The 22,482-nt window shown below is 42.0% G+C and overlaps 3 protein-coding genes and 1 long non-coding RNA gene across 16 annotated transcripts in view; 1 reads left to right on the plus strand and 3 right to left on the minus strand.

Moving 5' to 3' along the window:
* The window catches only part of LOC124327037 (collagen alpha chain CG42342-like), a 55,741-nt gene extending 39,941 nt beyond the window's left edge, over positions 1–15,800 (minus strand). For 7 of the 11 annotated variants that reach the window (XM_046785863.1, XM_046785859.1, XM_046785856.1 and 4 more), the window contains exon 1: positions 14,882–15,799. In XM_046785863.1, the coding sequence (XP_046641819.1) occupies positions 14,882–15,329 (448 nt within the window). In that variant the 5' untranslated portion in view covers positions 15,330–15,799. Of the gene's footprint in view, positions 1–14,881 lie in introns of all 11 variants that reach the window. The other 4 variants (XM_046785857.1, XM_046785853.1, XM_046785864.1 and 1 more) reach the window with 2 other exon arrangements.
* Positions 15,801–17,178: 1,378 nt separating this feature from the next.
* LOC124327156 (protein Peter pan-like) lies at positions 17,179–19,238 on the plus strand. Of its 2 annotated transcripts, none has more exons than XM_046786083.1 (7): positions 17,179–17,369; positions 17,457–17,933; positions 17,998–18,182; positions 18,247–18,372; positions 18,466–18,594; positions 18,668–18,879; positions 18,941–19,238. In XM_046786083.1, exons 1-7 carry the CDS (start codon positions 17,337–17,339, stop codon positions 19,180–19,182), a joined length of 1,404 nt encoding a protein of 467 aa, XP_046642039.1. In that variant the 5' UTR covers positions 17,179–17,336; the 3' UTR covers positions 19,183–19,238. The 2 variants fall into 2 exon arrangements, with proteins under 2 accessions (XP_046642039.1, XP_046642038.1); XM_046786082.1 differs by having other exon boundaries at positions 17,180–17,369; positions 17,454–17,933.
* Positions 19,228–21,063, minus strand: LOC124327235 (protein phosphatase PTC7 homolog). Its single transcript, XM_046786203.1, has 5 exons — positions 20,411–21,063; positions 20,165–20,347; positions 19,906–20,104; positions 19,588–19,844; positions 19,228–19,528 (listed from the first exon to the last, which is right to left on the minus strand). Exons 1-5 carry the CDS (start codon positions 20,670–20,672, stop codon positions 19,479–19,481), a joined length of 951 nt encoding a protein of 316 aa, XP_046642159.1. The 5' UTR covers positions 20,673–21,063; the 3' UTR covers positions 19,228–19,478.
* An 830-nt stretch (positions 21,064–21,893) lies between these two features.
* Positions 21,894–22,433, minus strand: LOC124327365. Of its 2 annotated transcripts, XR_006916025.1 has the most exons (3): positions 22,256–22,433; positions 22,113–22,185; positions 21,894–22,049 (listed from the first exon to the last, which is right to left on the minus strand). It is a non-coding gene; the product is annotated as an uncharacterized LOC124327365 (long non-coding RNA). The 2 variants fall into 2 exon arrangements; XR_006916024.1 differs by having other exon boundaries at positions 21,894–22,185.
* Between the last annotated feature and the right edge of the window lie 49 nt (positions 22,434–22,482).

Below are 22,482 nucleotides of genomic sequence, written 5' to 3' on the forward strand. Positions count from 1 at the left end.
ATAATCCAAGGGCATCAGGATACAGAATCTCTTCTATTGGCCTTTTTTTCTTTATATTATACCGATGAGCAAAGGAGGAGTGGGGGGGGGGGGATATCATCTCGTCGATGAGAGTGTCTATAAGAAAAGGCAAGAATAAATAGATCCGAGTGGCAGCAGCAGCAACACAATATACAGCGTGTCGACAATCACAGCGTCACCGGTTTCCAACTTTCTTTGGTCGATCGATCGATCGCAATGAACCGCGCTGCTGCCTCTCTCGCACCTCCGTCTTGATTTTATTCGTTTTCCCTTTTTTTTTTAAACCCCGGGTGCTGCTGCTCTATGCGTCACTGCAAGCTCTCGTTTCTTTTGTGTGTTTTTCTTCGAGTTAAGTAATGGCCGTAATCTACTCCCATCTTCACAGCAAGTCTCCAGAGAGAAAAGTAAAGAAATTGGAAAATATCTTTTTCTTTTCGAGTTGTTGAAGCGGATGCCATTTCTTTGTGACCCTTGTGTCTCTCTTATATTGTATCCATGTGTGTATACCAGTAAACAAGCCGGATACGATCACGATGAGCCCTAAACGGGAAGTAGTTGGTATATAATGCTGTTCAAATAAGCCGCGTCACTATTTCACTTTTAGAACTTTGTTTCTGGCTGTGGGCAGCAGCCCGTCTGCTGTCTCTTTTTCAAGTCCCATTGGACGTTTCGAGTGTGATGTCAATATATCCAGCGAGTTAGTTTTGAAACGGACCCCAGACAGTGTGTGATTAGCCAAATGGTCTGTGGGTGCCCACTTATTATTGGCTGGGCGTGTCTCTCTTTCTCGTTGTCTTTTTGTTCCATTTTTAACGACAGCGGAAACTGGAAACTTATCGCGTTATCGTCAAGTTCCTATCGGTCAACTCGACGAGCGGGCGCGCGACAATGAAATGGGGGGACTGATGCAGCAGTTAATTCCAGTCGGCTTTAGATATTTCAAAAAAAGAATAAACTCCAAGCTGCTTAGCGCTGCTCAAATGTTTATTATCCCATTGAAACTCGGTACACGTTTCCTTCTTACGTCGATGTAGGGCTTCCAGTTTTGAGAGCTCCTAAATAATACTATCCGTCTAATTTCATAGGCGGGCGATTGTATGATTCGTTTAACGCCTCCCCGTTTTCTGACCAGCAGCATCGATCCTCACGCCCCATCCTAAAATGTGCGGCTGATTGAACGTCGACGGAACTGGCCAATTGGATGCTGTAACAGATGGGAACTTGGCTAGAGACAATAGGGGACGAGTTTGAATTGAGTTATTTATTCTCTTGTTCGAAAACGAGAAACCTTGTCAGAGTTAATCAAGTTCGATGTCTTTTTTTTGTTTTGTTTTCCATTTTGTTGGCTCTTTTCACCGAGTTGAACGCACAGCTGAGCGATTTTGGGGTTTCGCCCTTGCGTCTGTGTTGGCCGACGACCACCACTTGAGAAGCGGACCGACTTTATTTTTGGGCGGGTTCGAAAAAAGACAAGAGCGGACACACAGCTAAGAGCTCCAAGCTATATACGAGGGTAGAGACCAGCGCAAGACAACAAACAATCATCCCAGTCTCTCTCTCTTTCCCAATAGAATCTTCTTCCAATAGAAAAAAAAGGATCAGATAACAGGCGAGCGCAGAAAACACAAAACAAAACAAAAAAACTCTCGGGGCTCCATTTATTTTCGACAGCGAAAAATGGCCGTGTTAAATGTACAACAGCGCCCACCTTTGGCTGTGTGTGGAATAGCGGGCGGCTGTGGCGCGGATAGACGTGCGTGTGCCATGGAATAAATGCCCGATGGAGCGCCAACCGCACGCGCATTTTTCAAATGCAAATGTGTCGATAATTTTTTTTTTTTTTAGATTTTTTTCTCTGTTGTGTTGTACTGCGCGCCCCACTTGATTCCTTTTGGCCAGGAAGTTGGTCGCCTTTCAATTCTTTATCGCTGACATGCGATCGGACACCTTTTTTCTCTCTCTCTCTCTCTGCCCATCTCTGATTTCTGTTTCGGTAATAGTGTCCAGCTGTCAAAAGATCTTGGAACTCTGCTCTTCCAAACTTGTCTGTTTGTTCAATTTCTTGGCTTTTAAAAAAGAAGGAGGAATCTGAGACAGTCGACGTCCTTCGTCTGTCCGTTTTGCCTGCCCCCTGTCTCTCTCTCTACTCTCAGGCTCTTTGATTCTTTTAAAAGGTGCAAGTAAATAACACAAACAATATGAATCGAGAGGGCCCATTCTCAGACAGATACTTGTAGGAGCCACTTGGCTTTTCCCCTTTCTTCCAACTGAGGGAAGGGGGGTTTATCATTTGGTAAAGAAAACATTTTAAAAGCTTCACATGTAGTACAGTATAGATTCTCCCATCCAGATAGGAATTTAACTGGCCATCCGCCGGTCAACCAGACTAGTAGATACTGACCAACCTTAAAAATGTCAAGAACAAAAACACATTTTTTTTCTTCGTCTTCTTCCAGTTTACCCGATTCAAACAACCAGCGCACTCCTTTTTCTATATTTATAAAGATCAACCGACTCTGTCATTCAAAATAAAAATGTACATTACGCGGCCTAGTGGAGGATGGAAAACATTTTTCGAATAAGCCACGAACGTTTTGGAAAAAGGGGAAATACCGAAAAAAGAAACGAAAATAGGAATTGGAATGTTTGGGTTGTTATGTCGCCGAAGAATAGAATATAGGTATACTGCTTTCCGTTAATGACCCCCTTCTTTTTCTTTTCCCAATGTTTGTTGCGTGTTTCTTATTCTCTCCCGTCTTCTTTTTTAATACGCGGAATTTGTCGATTCGCCGCGCCGCATACGATGAGTAGAACCTAATCAGTGTGTATCCCCTATAGTAAACATAAAAGATTGGAATTTCTGAAATTCCTCCATTTTTTTTAAATTTTTTTTTGTTATCTTGTTTCATCTTTTTGTTGATGAAAACTCTATTTCAAGCTGGCCGGGCCCTTCATTCCCCACTTTGGCCTCTTGTCCTGGACTAGAGAGAGACGCGCAATCGACGGCGTAATATCATTCACGGCACAGTCACGCTCTCCGGTTCAAAGAGTCAGGTGAAGGGAGGATACAACAGACAGATAGATAGAAAAAAAAATAAGGGACGCAACAACAAAAAACAACAACAACAACCTCCAGCTTTCCCTCCCCATTCTATCCTCTCATAACAACCCAACAAAAAAATCAAGTGAAAAACGCTTAGATCACGGTCTCGCTCGAGCCGCGCTCCGAGAGTCGCAGCGGTTGGTTACGCGAGCTCATCCGGGCCTCCTCCTTTTATTTTTCTTCTTTTTTTCGTTTCTTTGGAGCATTGCACGAGAGCAAGTGTCGGGTTCCTCTTCACACATAACCCCCGCTGTTTAACCAAAGTTTTTTCAAAATTTTTGTTTCAATTTTCAATGATTTCTGGTTATGTAACGTTCCCCGAAAGGGAACAAAAAATTCAACCAGCCGGAAGCATTTGGTCGGCGGAGGGGGGATTGATGGATCCGGCGGTGGCTGTCCGCGTTTTGTGACGTCTTGTTAAATAATATATGAACACATTTTACTACACAACTCTTGCGTCTCGAATTCTCGGCGGGCTACATGAAATGGATTTCCAGTTTGCCCGCGATCCTGATGGTTCCTTATTTGGCTGCTGCTGGGCTCCTCTCTCGCCTTTCATTTCGTCCTTATGTTTCCTCCTTTTCCGTCCGCTGCTTTTCTCTCTCTTCTGCGGTTACCATCTGCATTTCAAGCGCCCCCCTTTTCTTTTCCCTTGGAATCCCTTGAACTTATTTGGCTGTCAACGCCATGAAACAAAGATGTCAACTTGATATTCCGCCAAAAAGAGAAAAAAAAAAAAAAAACATAAAAATATGTCGAGGAAAGAAGAAGAAGAAGAATGACGGGCTGGCTTACATCCGCCCGTGCCCCCCACAAAAAAAAGATGTGAGCGAAAAAATATAAAATTTGAAATTTCTGATGCATCTACTTCTTCCGTGAGAGCTCCTTAAAACATTATCACCGTCTAGCGTATAGGGAAAAATAACTCGGAAAATCACATCGATCTTTCCAAAGAGATTTTCTATTTTTTCGAGGGTTTTTTTGTTTATCCTGCGGTGTTGACGTGTCCAGCAGCCAGTAGCCCTTATAGTTATTTTTCATGGTCGCACCAAACAAACACGCAAACGCACACAGAAAAGAAAGAAAGAAAGAAAGAAGAAGAGTATTTTTCTTCGGCCTTTTGGTCGCGGCCGTGGAGAGTCTCCGGTTACATTCCTCCTCCTCTCTCTCTCCATTTTCTTGTGAATTGAAAAAGAAAAAATAAAGTTGTATTTCTTCTTCTTCTTCTGTGTTGTTTGCTGTGCTGTTCAGTTGTGTACGTGTAGAGCAGCAAACGTAACCCGAGTCGGTCTCCTTTTTAAATATCAAGGCCCACCGTATTTTCCTTTAGTCTTTCTGTGTTGCCTTTTTTTAAATAATTTCTCGGAGACATCAAAATGTGTCTAACCATTTCAAGGAGGTTTTTTCTCGTTTCATTGTCGGTTTGCTGGTTCCATTTGGTCTCTGATATTTTGATGATTTTTCAACTGAACACACAGACACACACACACACAATCCACTTATCGTGACGTGGATTTGTGGATGAGAGAAAGCCAAAAAGATTTTCTTTTCCCCTTTTTAAAATTTTTACCTTCTGGTGGACGAGGGGGCAAGCGCATTTGGGGAAAAAGTGGCCGAGTCATGGGCCCATGGCACAGCAAGAAAATCCAAATCCAAATTTCGACTCGAGTGAATCTAAGCGCACGAGCGCCACATCAACGAAACCGAAAATCCCCCAAATTTTCTTTTTGATTTACAATCGCAGCAATGAAAAAGAAAAGAAATAACACATTTAGGCGGGGCCAATCACGGGACGATTCTAATCACAAGATCGAACTGAATTGTTGAATTATCCCGCCAAACACCCGGCAGCACAGCCCCTCACGGTCTCCCGTGTCCAGTTCGACGTCGAAACGAGTGTCGGGCGGTGGCGCTATAACTAATTTTAGCATTCAATCATGTGAATGATAAACAATCTTTTTCGAGTTCACTTTTTCCAAGTCGTTTTCAACCTTTTGATTTCACTGCATGGCCAGCAGCAGAGGTTGTATATACGTGTCGTTCTCGCTCCATTTCCCACCGTATAGCCTGGATGTGGTGTCTGTCGGATAACTTATATATTATTATTGCCGGGCCATTCCTTTTTGAAAAAGAAGAAATAAAAAATAAATCAAAAGAGAAAAACAACAAGCCCCGCGTGACTCTCTCACGACTTTTGGCGCTTGCGTCGTCATCTTGGGTATATCCCCCCTCACTTTTTGGGTTTATTTTTATTTTATTTTTTATCTTGGGAGAATTATTGTTTGATATACATTCTTTATTGCGACTATAGTTAAAAACTCGTAGCGCCGTGACTAGCTAGCTGTATACGTATTTAAAAAAAGAGACACGCCGGTTTTTGATGTAGTATACTCCTCATAATTCAACAGAGATGGGCATTATACGACGTCTAATGCCCCACATAAGGGCGGCAATTTCAAATAGGGCAGCCGAAAAAAGAAAAAAAAAAAAGAAATCAAAGTGAATGAATGTCGAAATAATTCATCGTGAGCGCATGCCGTACGAAATGATCTAGTCCATTCCCTCGTGAATAAAAACAAAAATGAAAACCATGACCGCACGCCACGATAGGAAAAAAAACAAAAAAACAATCTGCCGAAATCACGAAGAATCAATTGGCTAGTCAAAATGAGAAGATATAACACACGTCGAAACGGCAATGCGCCTCGAGGCTATCTCTATCTATATATGTGTTTCGATGGATGTATTTCGACCATGTAACATTTGTGAACACGTGTGCGCATAGATGTATATAGTAGATTCCCCGGTATCTTTTCCTTCGCTTGTGTTGTTGTTCTCTCTCTCTGTTGTGGCTTATATTTATTCACGAGGACGGACCAAGAATTCCCGATTGGCCGTCGCACTCCACGCGCAGTCATCAGACATGTGTAGCAGCAGCAGCAGCAGCTACACAGAGAAAGAAAAGAGTCGATCTCTTTTTGTGGACCATCGCCAACGTCCTTGACGTTCATGCCGTTCGTTTTCTATGTGTACACACACACGCTTCAGCTACGATTACCATAAATGCCCCGTGCTGTGAAATGACCGACAAGGGCTCCCGCGGCTACCTCCCGATGCTTTAGCTGCCGGTTATTTCCCATTCAAGTGTGTTATTCTTATTTCTTTGACTCGTCTTCTTCTTCTTCCAAAAGGAATTTTTTTTCAAACAAGTCGGGACTGAGGCGCGTATAGGGGACGTGCGCATTTCATCCGCCCATCTCAAAGCTTTTTAAAAAATAAAAAGAAGATCGGGCGGGCTGCATGTGCTCCGGATGGGGGGGACCGTGAAAGACCGCAGCGACTTTTTCACGACGGAAATCAAAGGCAAATGAAAATAAATAGGAAAACACGGAACGGAACGACCCGTATCAAACAGGACGGGCCAGCCACCAGCCTCAATGAATTTCAAATCGTTGAAGAGAGATACGGCATATCCATTAAACATGAGGTAGATACACAAAAAATAAAAAGCAAAGTTTAGAAAAAAGCCAACCAAAGAGAGGAGCGAATTTTTCTGTGGCTGCTCTCAACACTCGTTAGCTCGTTGAATAATGCACAAACCGGGCTGGATCAAATAGAAATATCTCCCAAAAAGTTTCAAACATTTTGAAAAAAAATTCTTCAACAGAGTTGTTTCCTATTGTCATTTCTTGAAATTTCAAAATGTTCTTTTGAGGACGGCTCGAATGATTTCCACTTTCGTATATTTCCCGTCTCTTTGAACTATTGTGTCGCTACATAGGCCGACGAAATAAATCAGGTGGAAAAGTTGGGTGCGCTTATTCCGCTTGGCGTCCATGCATGTCTGGCATTTATACTAGCTACCTGGCGTGCTCAATATACAAGGAGATATGTTTCCATTGTATTTGACTTTGTGTGTCTATAGGGCGGACTGTATATATTGCCAGATCGACAAGAGACTTCTCTGCTTTCTATTCATCTAAATACCTGCTGGACCGGAGCCAATTGAGGCTGTCAAGATCGCTGAACTAGAAAAATGAGGACTGAACGGTGGCCGTTATTATATTGCAGATCGATCAAGACGTGCCAATCCGCGTGACTATTCAAACCCAGGTAACCAGCTATTATATAGTGTCACACGAACAAGTTATTAGATATGCGGGTTACACATACCAAGAAAATGGAGAGCCCAGCAATACATGGCAAATGCGCGTGCCACCGTTTTTCTTCGATTGTCTGTCGCCCGTGGATACCCCCCAAATAAAGTTTCGATGATTTTCACTTGGTACTAAATTGCGTTTGGCTGTGCACAAGAGGAATTCTTCCTGTCACACGTGTGCGCAATAATCAGAAAAGAATGCAGACTGGATCCCTTGTGATATTCTGATGTAACGCAAAGGGTTTTATTTTTTTAAAAAGGGTGCGAAGGATAGAAGAAATTGTCCATTGAGTTCGATTCTTTTATGTGCAGGGTCGAAAAACCTTGTAGGCTGTGATAAAAAGAGGAAAGTTTGTGTTGGACCTCTGGGGGGCTTGAGAGAGAGATGGGACCGTTGGAACCCCCCATCGTTTAAACATTGTGTCGCCCATATAAAAATCCTGGACGCTGGACTCGAGGTGTATATATATACTAGATGGCTATAGCTCTCTTTTCTATACACCATATAATAATATACTCTCGGGCAACACACGGTGAGGGGAGAGAAAAGAAACTGCTTTATTCTTCGACTTCTTCTTCTTCTTCTTCTCCCGGGGCCCCCACTTTACCTCCCGGGTCTTTATTATTGACTGATTACTCTGTTATACACAAAATATAGCCAGTGGCAGGGGGGCCATTTCTTTCTTCCACCCCAGAAAAAAACATTTCCCTTCATCCTCTCTCCCCCCCCCCCCCCTCATTTTATATTTTTCCCATGCACATACTTGCGGCTCTCCATCGAGGAGGACCAATAGACCAGCAAATGCCGAGTCAAAGTGTATATGAAGAAGAGGGGGTCATTTGAAAAACCTGGCGGGCGGCGCGCCCTGTGGAAGAGAAATGCAAAGGCCAATAGGCCAGCGAGAAGAGAAGGAACACGATGGTAGCAATAAGTCTCTTTCTCTCTATATATACTATATAAGTGTACAGCTACCAGCAGACAAGAGAACTTGACATTTATGAGCATTCTTCAGCCGGCCGCCGTCGTGTGTTTTGTTTTTATTTTTCTCCGCGTTTACAACACGTCTAACGTCTGATTGTGTGTGTACACACACACTATAGACAATATATCCTGTCGACGATTCGTAATGAAAAAAAAAAAACCGACACGTTGGGGGTAGATATGACGACCCAGCAGAGAAAATGCGCCCCGTGAATTGAATGATCTGAACGCCCGCGCGCTCATAGTCGATTCAAACGGGAATATTTTTTGTTGTGTTTTATTTTTTCTAACGGTCCGAGCTCACGGATCCGGGTCTCCATCTTTCTCATCACCCCTTGCACTGCTGTATATAATAGCAGTTGTATTCATGAATATATAAATAGAAAATGAAATTTTTTGTTTTTTGGTGTGGGGGGAATTTTCTTTTGGTTTTTTCGTCCGTCGCGAGCGTAGAAAATAAATAATTCTGGAAAGGTGAAAAAACAAATACAAGTCTTAGGGGAAAAAATATATATTATATAAGAAAGATATAAATATATAGTGTGGGTGTATAGTGGGAAAAATGGCCGAGCTGTCGAAACAAAGGGGGGAAGAGTCAATCGAGTGTGAACTTTTTTCTACCAGTGTGGGTAATATTTCTGTTTCTTTGGTTAGGGGCGAAATAATAAATGAACGCGGCACACACAGCAGACGCAGTTAGAGGGAAATGTACATACATGGCGACGTGAGCGCGGCACCTGTAATTTGCACCCGGAACAGGAACAACCGAAACACAAAAAGTCCCCCCCCAGCTGGAAAGAAAAAAAAACCCCATGCAGTTTGTGTAAAAAAAAAAGAACATTGGATGACGGACGACCAAACGTGACTTTTGGTCGACGACGTGAGTTGCTATAGCGCGACCGCCAAGCTCAGCACTCGGCCAGCAGCCCAGTGTCTGACCCTTAACGCACTTCCCTATTATACATCCATCCATCCGCATGTTGATTTTTCGAGTTGGTTCACTTCTATATTATTCCCCCCTCCATTTCCAAGTTGTTTATCAACTCGACAGAGTTAATGCACCTGTGACCGCGACGTTTATTTTATTTGGGTTTTTTTTTGGGGGGGGGGGGGTTTGCTCGTTTCGCTGTCGTCTCAGCCGCGTGACGGAGGTGGCCAATCCGACAAGAAAGCGGAAGATGATGAAGCCGTACTCGATATTTTATTTACTATCCATGGAAGAAGTTTGGGGATTTTGTAGAGATTCAAACGAGAATAAATGTCGGGATTATTTGAATTTACCTGTAGATTTCCAGTGAAAATCCGAAAGGAAAAAAAAAGAATAGTTTTTTTCTTTTTTACCAGGTCTGGCACCGAATAAAAATAAGAAGAGCTAAACCACGAAAAAAATACAACTTGATAAATAAGGGACATTGTGGGCTGTAAAATGGGAACAATGCGCTCGTCTCAGCTCTGAAAAGAGAAGGTATACAGTTGAGAGTCGTAGTTCAATTTCAGAGGTGAATACGGCAATCAGTTGTCCCATGAAATTTTATTTGCCAGTCTACACTCTATTGCGACGTTCTAAACCAATAAATATACAACTCCGTCGTTATTGCGCAACTCGTGTTGTTGGCCCCCTCAACAGACCGGAGATGAATCAAACCGGACCAAAAAAAAAAAAAAAAGTGCGACAGACAGACATATGAATACAACACAATACAACTCTCTCTTTTCTTTTTTTTTTCCAAACTGTAAAACAACAACGACACAACTTTTTTAAAAGCGGATAAAACAACTCGGGTCCCGTCCGGGGGGGTTAGAGCGGAAGTCATCGACATTGGTCCGGTCGTGCCTATACTATAGCTATTGGCGAAAGTGAAACATCACAGCAGCAGCAGCGCGTGCAGCACGCAAAGGCGTAGATCGGGAAATAAAAAAAAAAGAATAGACACACAAACAAACTTTCGCTGAGGGGATACTCAACAAGTGAGCGTGTCTACATACATTATATGTACACACAGGGGGGGGGGGGGGAAAGAGTATCGAAACAAACAAACAAACAGAGAAAAGTTTTTTGGGGGGCCTCAAAACTCAGCGCAGAACGGATATAAAAATAGAAAATTTATTGGTGACGCAAGAAGTGATGCGTGTAGGTTTCCGACCGTGGTTGTTGGGTGTGTGCTGTGTGTACAACAGCACACACCTTTGTTCTTTCGTTTAGAGCTATATACACATGTGTGTGTGTGTGTATGATCTGTTTGTTTGTTATGTCGTCACGAGCATTAGACTTGTTGTCGACACTGGCGGACGGAACACGAAAAAGATTTACGTTTCGTCGTTGTATTTTTCTCTGATCCCATTTTCTGCGCGCAATCCTATTGAGTCGCGCCGTTTTGGTTCGCACGCACGCACTCATCGTTTTGCCTATCCTGATCGCGTCACACAGTTGGCCGGCTCTTATTAGCTTCCCATTTTTATTTTATTTTACCGGTTGTGGAATCAAGGAGACAGTTAGACGCGGACGCCGTGCGTTTAGTGGCGTGTCGTCACGGCAGTTATAATACCGAGCGAACACGAGACAAATGGAAAAGAGTTTGTCGAGACTAGAGTGGGAAAGAAAGTGAATAGTCTGTGACGGAATATAAGGAAAACTAAACGGGCGCTAAAGAAATGTGGCCCTCTAACTGATGGCTGTATGCGGACTAACTAGTATACGAGGAACTAACTATACATGTATGTGTAGGGTTTCCATGATATTTCCAGAGTCTATACTTGGTGTACGGTAACTCAAACCATGGCAACTCTCTCAAAACTTTGGCAGCTTTTTAGATTACTTTTCTTTTTCTCATCAGCTGTTGCACTTCCTGTGACACCTGAGTTGTCCGCTCCTCTGCCCGTCCCGTCAAGGACCCCCGGGGGCCATTTAAGCGGACGAAATATCAACTTGTCAAAAAACTTGCTCGACAAAATGGACAAGAGAAATAACCCCAAAAAAGGAAAATGAACACAACGACGGAATTATTAGATTCTCCCTCGACCAACTCATTAACGAAATCCATCTGATATTTCCTCTCTCTCTCTCGTTTCTTTTCTTCCTTCCATCCCCTTAATACCTAACCGAAAAAACTAACAACGAAATTATGAAAATATCACCTGGCCGGAGTTCTCATTCCAGCGATGAGGAAAGCTCTTAAAATTGGGCGGAGGTGCTCGCGTGTGTGTATGCTGCTGCTGGGATGCTGCTGGCCTGTTGTTCCTATACAGCCCCGGATATGCATCAATGAGGAGCCATCTCACTCGGAAAATGTGTGTGTGAGGGGGGAGCGAGAGAACAAAACCAACAAGGAGCAGGAGCCGAGAGAGAGAGAAAACTAACGAATTTTGTTTTTTTTAGAAATTAAAAAAAAGAAAAGGGAAGAAATGTCTCGATTCTGTTATCGGTCGAAATCCCAGTCGCAACACGGAGCTGCTATTAGCGCGCCCTGGTCTGTCCTTTTCCAGTAGAGTCGGTCCGTGCATGCACCACCGTCCAGACACACACCACAGAGCCGAGTTATCCGAAACTTGGTCGACTTGTATCAGAAATCCACGACGGATGGAAAGAAACAAAAAAGGCCGAGCTCCGTCAAGAGAGAGACAAACGAGAAAAAGAAGAAGGAGGAAAAAGAAGCCTGACAACAATTAGCCGCGAGTGTATCCTATGTATATTATATAAAGAGAGAGAGAGAGGAAGATAGAAACAACACACAAGAAAAAAAACAAAAAACAAAAAAAGGAAAAGAAATTCAACCTCTTAAATAAGACACACAGCGACGAGAAAGAGAGAGAGCACACGAGCGGACGGAGCCGTTTCCTTCCCCACTCTTTGCCTTTAGATGTAATCGCATTTCCCTTCGTTAGTCTCTCTCTCTTTTTCTCTTTGCTTGGTTTTTAGACTCTTTTGTTCTTTTGGGGACTGGCAAAAGTGAACCGTTCGGCCAAACATCAAAAAGACGGAATTCCTAAACGTCATATGATTATTGCCTATATGTACGCGTAAATGGGCGATGCACCCACCTCTTCCTGGCGTTCGTCTGCTGGTTAGTTTATGCAGGATTTCAAAAAGAAAAAAAATATAAACTTTCAAATAAATAGAAGAGACTGTGCGTGTGTTTTCAACCAAGGCCATCATTAATTACTACACATCGCGCAGCAGCCGATAGACCCAGAAATATTGAATTCAGAAGAACATATCAATATATAAACTGGTTGGTCTGTTTTTCTCTTTTCTCTCACTGCGTTATTTTCTTATTTTATTTTTTTCCGATCGCTTTACTGGCCCAACGTGCTGAAGTGAGTCAGTTAATCTTATCGAATCGTGTGCGTGGAGCTTCTGCCTGAATGAGAACCAGAGAAAATAAGAAATAAAAGAAGAAAAAAGAAATCCATCGTCTCTCATTTGGAACGTCTCTTATCGCTGCAAAGGACTTGTATAAGTCAGCCAGCCGAATCTCGTTAGACCGTATATTATAACGAGGGAGAAGAAGAAGAAGGTGTTGGGTATGTGTGTGCATCGTCGGTTGCGTCTCTTTTCCCTTTTTTCTTTTTCTTCTTTTTCTTTCCTTATTTTTGTCGTCGTTCGTCACTTCTTTATCACTTTCTGAGATTTCTCCTCCGCACTCTCCCATTTTCTATTGAAAAACACAAGAACCCAAGCGTCTTAATGGGTACATTCCTCTGATGAATGTCTTGATTGCTCTCCCTGCAAGACTCCGCGATTGATTGGGTCATTTTGATTTCGACCTGGTCGTTTTTATTTTGTTTCTCATTTTGGTCGCCAAATAAACAGGGCGGGGTTTGCGATCCGCCCCATAAAATCTTGTCGATATTTGATCCGATTGCTCCGCATTTCTCAACCGAAAACGCGACGGCGTCTCAAAACAGCGTGTCGGATAAGACGGGAAGGGGAAGACGAGACGCGGGAGAAAATGTGGAGAATCATCCGTCAGAAATACACACCGGGCAGTGTGATGGGCGGCGAGACTTGGGCGCCTCCTCGCATTCCGTGTTGTCATAATAACACGCAGATCACGAGCAGCTCTTATATAGACTGACCCAAAGGGCTACATAGCAGCACCAGTCCACGTAAGGATCAAGGGGAAATACACACGGACGACAGAAACAACCGAAAACTTGAAGGAAAGTCACGAAAAAGAAGAAGAATAAGAATAGGACAAAATAAAGAGAGAGGGGGGGTGATCCCGACGCAAAAAGTCTAATCATCCCGGCGCCAGAGAAAAGAGTTTACGTGTCACGGAAAGGAGAAGCCGATCACGCTCGTTGCACAACAGCAGACATGCATGCATACGTATATAACTCGTCTACAGCTTTTCTTCCCCCCCCCCCCGTTTTTTCTTTCTTTCCGTATAGACCTTCTTGATATTCTTGTCCAAATATGAAGATAAATGCAAGACATTGTGGTGGCCATATGACTCATCGAAGGTTGTACCTCGGCAATCTAGCTCTCTATATACTGCACGTCGTTCGGTCATGCATTTTTCAGTTCTTCTTCTTGTATGTTATTTTATATCTTTGAAGACGAGGTGCCAGCAGCAGTTGCTGGGCTGGCGACCTCGCTCTCTCTTGCTCTATACTCTCTATATCCATCTTGATAATCTCTCTCTCTTGAACGAACGAACGAAAGAGAGAGAGAAAAAAGCAAAAGTAATCGCACATTGTGAGATCGGCGGCGGCGCCCATCACCTGCAATTATCTTCTTCTTCTTCTGTTGGGCGACGTCGTCTTGGCTGCAACCTCAAATCGAACTCAAAAGATAACGCTTCTCGTTCGCCATTGAAGCATGTGCGCATCTAATCTATACTACGACACACGTCCAGTACTTATACGTGCATAGTTTTTCCTTTCCTTTCTTCCTTTAGATTGCTGTACAAACCGCAGCAATAACGTTAATGGCTTCCAGGAATCGGGGTTGAATCGAACCCTTCCTCATTCTCTCCACACGAGAGATGAGGAATATTACATACAACCAGTTACCATCTTTTCTCCTTCATTTTTTTTTGGTGTGTGTTGGGAGGGGAAGGGTTGGAAATCGACAGTGTCGTAATAGGCTGTACATTACATATATATAAGAGTGAACGGCGCAAAGGAACAAAGTGATAAGCCGTAATAATCCGGTAAGCGGCGCTGGAAAAAAGAGGGCGAGACGCCAAAGCGAGAGAGAGAGAAAGAGATATAATATGTATAGTACGTACGGTGTATAAGTAGTTACATTGTCCGTCTCTGTATGTGTACTACATTATCGCATTCTCTCTCTCTCTGCCCTTCAAACTTTAATCACAGGGTGAGAGTCGATGACGATGGAGGTGTGAGGGTTGGGGGCAAGGAATAAAGGTACCGGGGGGAATACATAATAGTACTACCACGTAATAGCAAAACGGAGGAGGAAAAAAAAGGTCGAGGAATCTTTTTATCCGCCGACCGAGTGTACATATCCGAAAAATATTTCATTTTTTCAAAGGTGTTTGTGGAAGAAGAAGAAGATGGAATAGTGGGGGGTTGTTTCTAAAATGAAAATGAAAAAAAAGGCAAAGCGACTATGTCTAAGAGTTGATGGTATAGGAGGGTGAGGAATTACCTGGCGGGCAGAGGCAATCTGCCGGTGCCGAAGCGGCTTGTCTGATGGTGCGGCTGCGAGCCTGACTGCTACCGCTACCAGCATCGCCCGAGCTGCTGCTGCTGCTGCTGTCGGGGAAGAGCATCAGTTTGTTGTCCAGGAGGGCCGTCAGTTTGACGTCGAGCTGCGGGTCGTCGATGGTGAGCGAGGCCTTCAGCCGTTCCTCGACCAGCAAGAGACGCCGATGAGTCGAGGCGTTCTGAGACCAAGTCACCGCGCACAACAGAACACTCAGCGTGGAGATGGCCAGCGCCAGCACACAGTACCGCCGCCAGACCAAATGACTCTTGCCGTTCAACGGCCCTGACGACGACGACGTGTCGCCGACGCCGCAACAGCAGTCGGGTGACGCTAGCAGTGCCAAAGCTTTCTTCTCATCCGACCGGCCGAGCTGGTCGCGGTCCGTCATTTTTCTGACGCTTCGGAGGATTGATTAATTTTGTTTTGTTGTTTTTTTTGTTTTTTTAAATCTTTTCTTGGCCTTATTGCCGCGATGGTAGCACACAATTGTTGAATCGAATCGGTCTTGATTAAACAGTGATTAATACTCGGGAGTGAAAAAAATAAATAATGCCAATCGCAGTCGCATCAATCAATTGAGATTGACAGATAACATGGTCGTCCCACTATCGATCCCGCTCTTTGCGGCAGAACACGCTCCGGGGGAATTGAACAAATACTCGGGGCTAATAAAACAAAACTCTTTTCTCTTCTTCTTCTTTTACTAGCAAAGTCCGAGTAAGCGACACTGGGGAGAAAAAAAAAAACACGGCAATGCTCTTTAGCTGCTGGAGGATTTTGACTTTTTTTCTTCTTGCCACTAACAACACACTAGACACATCCAATCACGACGGCAGTGGGCAAACTACTGGCGGAGAGTGGAGAAGCTCGGGCACACAGACCCTACCCGGTCCCCCAGCAGCGCCCGTTTCCACACCAGCACTATAACGGCTCCTCCCCCCTTCAACCTCCTCTTCAAGCTAGCTGGCTGTGAAAGGCAAATAGAAAAAATATGTTTTTAAAATTTTTTAAATGGTAAAATTATAATTTTGTAGAAAAAAGGAAATTATTTTTTCAAAATGAAACGAAGCGTTTTTATTTTATTTAAACAAAAAAACTCAATGGGAGAAAATGTTTGATTGCGGCTCGAGATTTTCATTCACGTATATAGCATACCACCTCTTTATGCTCAATATCTTTCATTCTGGAGAGGCGCGCCGGCCTTTTGCTGGCCTTTCACTTATTCAAATCACCTCATCTACTCGATTACCTATTACATTCTCTCTCATGCCGTTCCGAGCTGTCACGTCGATATTTTCAAACACATTTTTCTCTTCTCCCCCTGTACTACTCTGTATCAAACTGCCCAGTTATAATCAAGATCGTTCTTTTCCGCTTTTCGCTTTCTCGGTTTCGCCCGTGGATCAAATAGTACAAACTGATGCATAATTGTACTTCTTTTCGAATGCTATTGAAAGCATCCCACAAAGTGAAAAGGTCTTGCTGGGCGATAATCACATTTCACTCAGTTTTCCCAAACTGGGCAGCAGGTTCAACGTGTCATGTGTTTTTCCCTTAGTGACCTTTTCTAATAGAAACATTCCCACTTCACTCGGAGGCAACATATTGCTTTATGGTATATCCTCACTGACTGACGTCTCGCGAAAAAGGCAATTTAACAACATAACGGAACAACACTTGTCCATAAAGTGGCAAAATTAAATACTGTTAATAAGGAGGGAAAAAAAAAACCAACTGCATACAACTCTTGGTTGGCTTCGTTCGTTCATCCATCATCAAGAATGATGGGCTTAAGCGGTTTTTCAGGGGTGTCGGTAATAAGGAGTAAGCCAAACAGTCCTTTGTCCGCGTGTGTAATATCAGTAAGCATCATTTGTTTCTCTTAGGTAAATTCTACCTGCGGATCTGAAGCATTTTCGGTTGTCCTCTACCCCATGCATCAAGTGAAGAAATATTTCGCACGGAGAAGGTTATTATTGATTTTAGTTAATATGGTCTAAATAAGCTGTTAAAAAATTTAAATGCCTTGTAAGGTGTGATTGTAATATGATAACAAAGTAAACAATTTGAAATTCTATTCAAATTAAAGGCTAAAAATTCTTTTCTCGCGATTTTGCCACTTTACCAGATAGATAGTACGTAGACTGGCCGCTGTTGCAGAAAGTTTACCGACATCTGTTGGGCTTCCGCTTGCATACTGTTCCCACTAGGGTTCGCCACAGTACAGACTGTACAGTCGAGTATAAAGAGAGTGACCGGATAGTGTGAGTGTGACTAGTCTCTACTAATCTGATAAAGAGTCGTCTGCACTCTTTTCTCCTCGTGGCTGTCGTTAACTCGTGTCAATCTCTTTTGAAGTTTGTGAGAGTTGAAGCTTATTAATAAGTTGAAAAGGATGCCTCCTAAAAAACAGAAACATAAGAAAAGGGTATGTAAAATATTTGTCTATTTAATTTGACGTAGACGTGATTGCATTAAGACCTAACACTGACAAGAGCATTTTTTTTTCTAGAAGAATAAGCCTAAGAAAAACTGGGAGGAACCAGAAGAAATCAAACGGGCTCCCCACTCGATTGTTATTTTCCGTGGAAATGTCGGAAAATACATTGAAACACTAATGAAGGATTTCCGACGAGTAATGGAGCCTAATACAGCATCAAGCTTGAAAGCTACTGAAAAGAATTCCATCAAAGATTTTGTGTCGATTGCTGGCCCCCTTCACGTGACTCATTTGGTGATGTTTTCTCGTTCTGAACTCAGTCCTTTCCTTAGGATCTGTCGTCTTCCTCATGGACCTACATTGACTTTCAAGATTTTGGAATACAGCTTATCCAAAGATATTGTTTCAATTCAGAAAAGACAAAATACTTATGACAAACAGTATCTCACCCATCCACTTGTTGTGTTAAATAACTTTGCTGGTGAAGAACTCAAATTGAAGTTGATGACATCCATGTTTCAAAACATGTTTCCTTCAATCAATGTCGCTAAAGTATGTTTTTGATCCCTGTCCAATAGCATGATTTTCTAATTAATTATATTTTGATGTATTGCAGGTGAAACTGAACACAATTCGTCGTTGTGTTCTGTTACATTATTATCCAGAAGATGGTAGTGTGGAATTTCGTCATTATTCAATCAAGGCTGTACCTGTTGGTGTTTCAAAAGCTGTGAAAAAGCTTGTTTCAAGCAAAGTTCCCAATCTGGGAAAATTGAGCGACATTTCCGAGTTTATCGAAAAGTAAATTTTAAAAATAAAACTCTTAAGTTATTTTATTATTTTAAACAATTTTTGTTAATCTTAGATCAGGTCAATATTCAGAGAGTGAAGCTGAAGATGATCCTGCAAGTAATGTCACTCTTCCACAAAATTTAGCTGGTAGAGGATCAAAAGCTGGAGCGAAATCTGCTGTTCGAATGATTGAACTTGGGTACATTAATTAATTTGTATTTCTTTCGTGACTGGCAATTTTCTCTGATTAACCGGCTCTTTTGCCTGTTGTTCATTTAAACTCTTTCAATAGTCCCAGGATTCGTATGGAATTGATAAAAATCGAAGAAGGTATAGTTGATGGAGAAGTCCTTTACCATCAATTCATTCAGAAGACAGAAGAAGAAAAGAAAATAATTCGACAACGAAGAGAAACCAGGCGGTATGAAGACTGAACAGAAATTTCAAGTCTTAAAGGTGAATAAGATATTAACTTTCCATTTCTTGAATTTCAGGAAAAACGACGAAAAAGTACGAAAAATTCAAGAAGCGCAACGGAAAAAGAAGGAAGAAGTAAAAGAACAGCACAGGGAGAAGTCGATGGAAGGTATGAAGCGAAAACAAGACAAAGAAGCTCTGGGAAAGTTTGCTGAAAACGAAGAAGAAGCCGCTGAAGACGATGACGCAGAATATTATCGAAGTGAAGTCGGACAGGAACCAGAGAAAGGTATAACGTATTCAGAATCGGATTTAAAAGAACGAAGTTTTAATGATTACTTTGATTTCAGATCTGTTTACTGCACGTGCAAGAAGTACCAAATCATCTCTATCTGGACCAGCAGCTAAGAGGGCTAAAATCGAGAAAAAGAAGATGTTGGAAAGAAATAACAAAGGCAATGGAAGTAAAACTGGTTCAAGAGGAAAAGACTCGGGTGATTCCAGACAAAAAAATTTCAAATCTGGACGTACTCCGAAATCAGGTGGTAAATTGGGTTTCAAAGGGGCATCGAAAATACAACGGAAACGGTAGTGTTCATGCCTTACGATGTAAACTCGTGAATTTGAATACAAAAAATTTTAATTGCGTCTTGTATTACGATTTTCGCCTCTGATTTCCTTTGCAATATTTCGGGCATTGCTCTAACGTGTTTGACACTACATATATACAAACCAGTGAGCATTTCAATCTCTAATTCTAGGATCACTTTGATTTACGACTGATTTCATATAAGAAACATGGGCATAGCGATTTACAATAGCTAATCCATAACCGTGAAACCTAATATTCGCAGACTACAGAATCGGATGAAACGGATCGAATTAATTTTAAATCGCGACCGTTGCTAAAAGGACCGTTATATCGTCAGGTTTTCCACCTAGTAAAAGACAATTTAATACACATTTATTTGATAAATTCTGTAGTTCTTTATCTTACCAATAGCCCGGATTCCATAGTCTCGAGCTCTCTGGGAAAAAGGTGACATGTATCTTCCGTCAAACGACAAATTTCTTGCCATCAAGGCAATACTATTCGCAGTTTGTTGAACACATAATTGATCTTTTACACCACCAAGTTTGCTGAGTTCTGCTACAAGTATTGGGGTTGGCACGTTGTCGAAGACACCATCCGTCGCAAGAAGTATGACATCACCATCTTGTACAGCAAACTGACTTTGGCTGGCAGACTGTGGACTGTAATTGAATGAATTTGTGATTTAAAATATTCCAATTCCTTCATGGTTCTGTTATATACCTATCACTCAGAGCAGAACCATGGTGCCCTGGGGGAGGTAAGGCTAACTGAAATGGTGTGTTGAAATAATGTTGTTGTTCTTCAGATTTGTGAACTACACGACCTTTTCGAACTACTAAAAATCCAGAGTCTCCAATATTGACAGTAAATAAGTTGTTAGACTCATGCTCGAGAATTAAAATACAGGCAGTGCTGCTTCCTATACAGATGTCACAATATAAGCTCAATTTTTATTTCAACTCAAAAGTAAAATACTTGCCTGTAATTGGCCGCTTAGAATGAAGTAACTCACGAAAGGCAGCAGATAAGAGATCAACAGGATTTCGAAAATTACAAGGACTGCTAACTGTGGTTATTCTTTCTATAGAGCGCATAAGTGATAACGAGAAATCACTAGGGTCAACTCCATAATCTCTCCATCCTCCAACACCATCAGCAACAGCTAGAGAATGAAATCAGTAGCTTACACAAATCTATATGAATGAATGTACAGAATAACTCTTACCTAGGATATCTGCACTGTCTATGTTTTTCATAAGCCAAGCATCATCACCTATTTGGCCCTTACGAACTTTGCCAGATCTAAAACTTTTAGGGAAACCAGCAACAGCAGAAACCAACTTTGGCTTAGACTTGATCGAGACAGTTTCGTTTGAAGAATTCCCAACGCTTGTTCGAGAAGAACCACTAGAATTATTGGAGCTTGAACAGTTATACAATCCACTGACTATGGAACGCGACAACAAACGGCCATAAACACTATGCATTGTTACAACGAGCGAGTGTTTGAAAAAGCCTTTCAAACTAGAATATCAACTCTAACTAAATTTACTGAATTGTTTGCAATATTCGGGGCTTAAATATGAACGCCAATCGCATGGTGCAAGAACAACAGTAGTGAAACAAACTTGATGAATTTAAGTAAGAAACCAAGATCTTACTCTGGTATACAATACATGAACCAGACGACGGTCGAATATGAACATCAACAATCGTTAAGATAATCTCCCTTATGTCATACTTATGTATATCAGCAGCTTTCAAAGTTTCAGTGTTTCATTATACATTATTCAATAATAAATTCTAGCGGTAAGATAAGTTTCAGAGAACAATGGAGAGTTAAAAATTTGTCTTGGAATTTCCAAAGTTTCCAGGGTATTAAATATTAGTCATGTGATTAGATTTTTTCCCCCAACAAAAACGGAAATAAAAATGTTTTTTTTTTGGTTGACAGATGGCGTGAAGAGGCATACATTTAGGCTGTCCCTAAACTGCGAAAGCGAAACGCGAAACGCCTAAAATGCGGAAAGGCTGTGCGAAACGGACCAAAATTTTTGGACCGTTTCGCGGGACCAAATACCGGAGGGCATACTAAAATGCGAAACCTCAAAATGCGAAACGAAAATGTTTTCTTTTCCCCACCAGAGTGCAAATTGACGGATGAGGCCCGTTTAGGCCGCCATGTTTCATGACTCATAGTATATGTAATGTGAATGTATGTATGGATATGAATGTGTGTACACTACATATTAACGAATATTACTTTTCGCTAGAGTTTTGAAAATAAAATGTTTGTATTTCATGGGAAAACAGTCTTATCAAATTAAATTTATTTAGTCGACTCGATTACTCTTGTTTCTTCAAGAGCACGGGGGTCCCTCGGATGAGCTCTTGAATGAGAAATCTCCAATTAAGTCTTTGTGGAATAGAGGCGGAAGAAGCTTTCAGCACGTTTTAGCTGGGTGGCATTTTCAATAAATTTCAATCGAATAGCTAATAATACGTATATATTTAGACGCCGGGCTGCTATCGGCTGATAGTTTTTTCCATTTGACTTGGTCAGCCGATTTTCCTCGGCGAACAACTGTTGAGAGAAATTCCGGCTAAGAGAAACAGATTGATCGAATGACATAGAGAACGTCGACGACGTAACAATGTGTTAATGTACCCCGCTGGGCGCTGTGGGATTATTTTATTTAAGACATTGAAAGGGGGGAGCAATCAAATTTTATTTCTTCAGCCGCTACACTATTTCGGTTTAAATTATGAAAAATTGAAGTCAAAAGTCAGCTATGCGTCTTGGCCTCTTGGGACGGGCTGATGAGTGATTCAACCGAGGTATGAAATAAATCAGCCTACACCACCTAATGATAATAAAAGAAGAAAAGATTAAAACAAATTCTATTATCGAGCAAATTAAGCTTAACATTTTTCCCCCGTTGACAAAGTCATCGACACGAGCGTTCTTTCCATGCGCACATGCACACATATTGTATCCACCTAGCTATCACAGAAGAAGAAAAATCAAGAACCGAAACTTTCCTTAAACATAAAAATGATTCTTTGATACCTGAATTGTAGATTGAAAATACAAAGATTTGATTTGTGATGCCAATCTTCTAGCGCTTGTAGCAAAAGTAAAGCACAGATACGCCTGCTCCACACTATTACTTGGGCAGCATGAGCTATGAAACTATTACCACTCTCAGAATTCCACCAAGGTTTTCTATGACAGGGATAACAAATTATTGCTCTCCTGTGCTCTCCTGCTCTCCTGTTCTCTCCTGTTCTCTGCTG

Source organism: Daphnia pulicaria, chromosome 2 (assembly GCF_021234035.1).
Source record: "Daphnia pulicaria isolate SC F1-1A chromosome 2, SC_F0-13Bv2, whole genome shotgun sequence".
NCBI lineage: Eukaryota > Metazoa > Arthropoda > Branchiopoda > Diplostraca > Daphniidae > Daphnia > Daphnia pulicaria.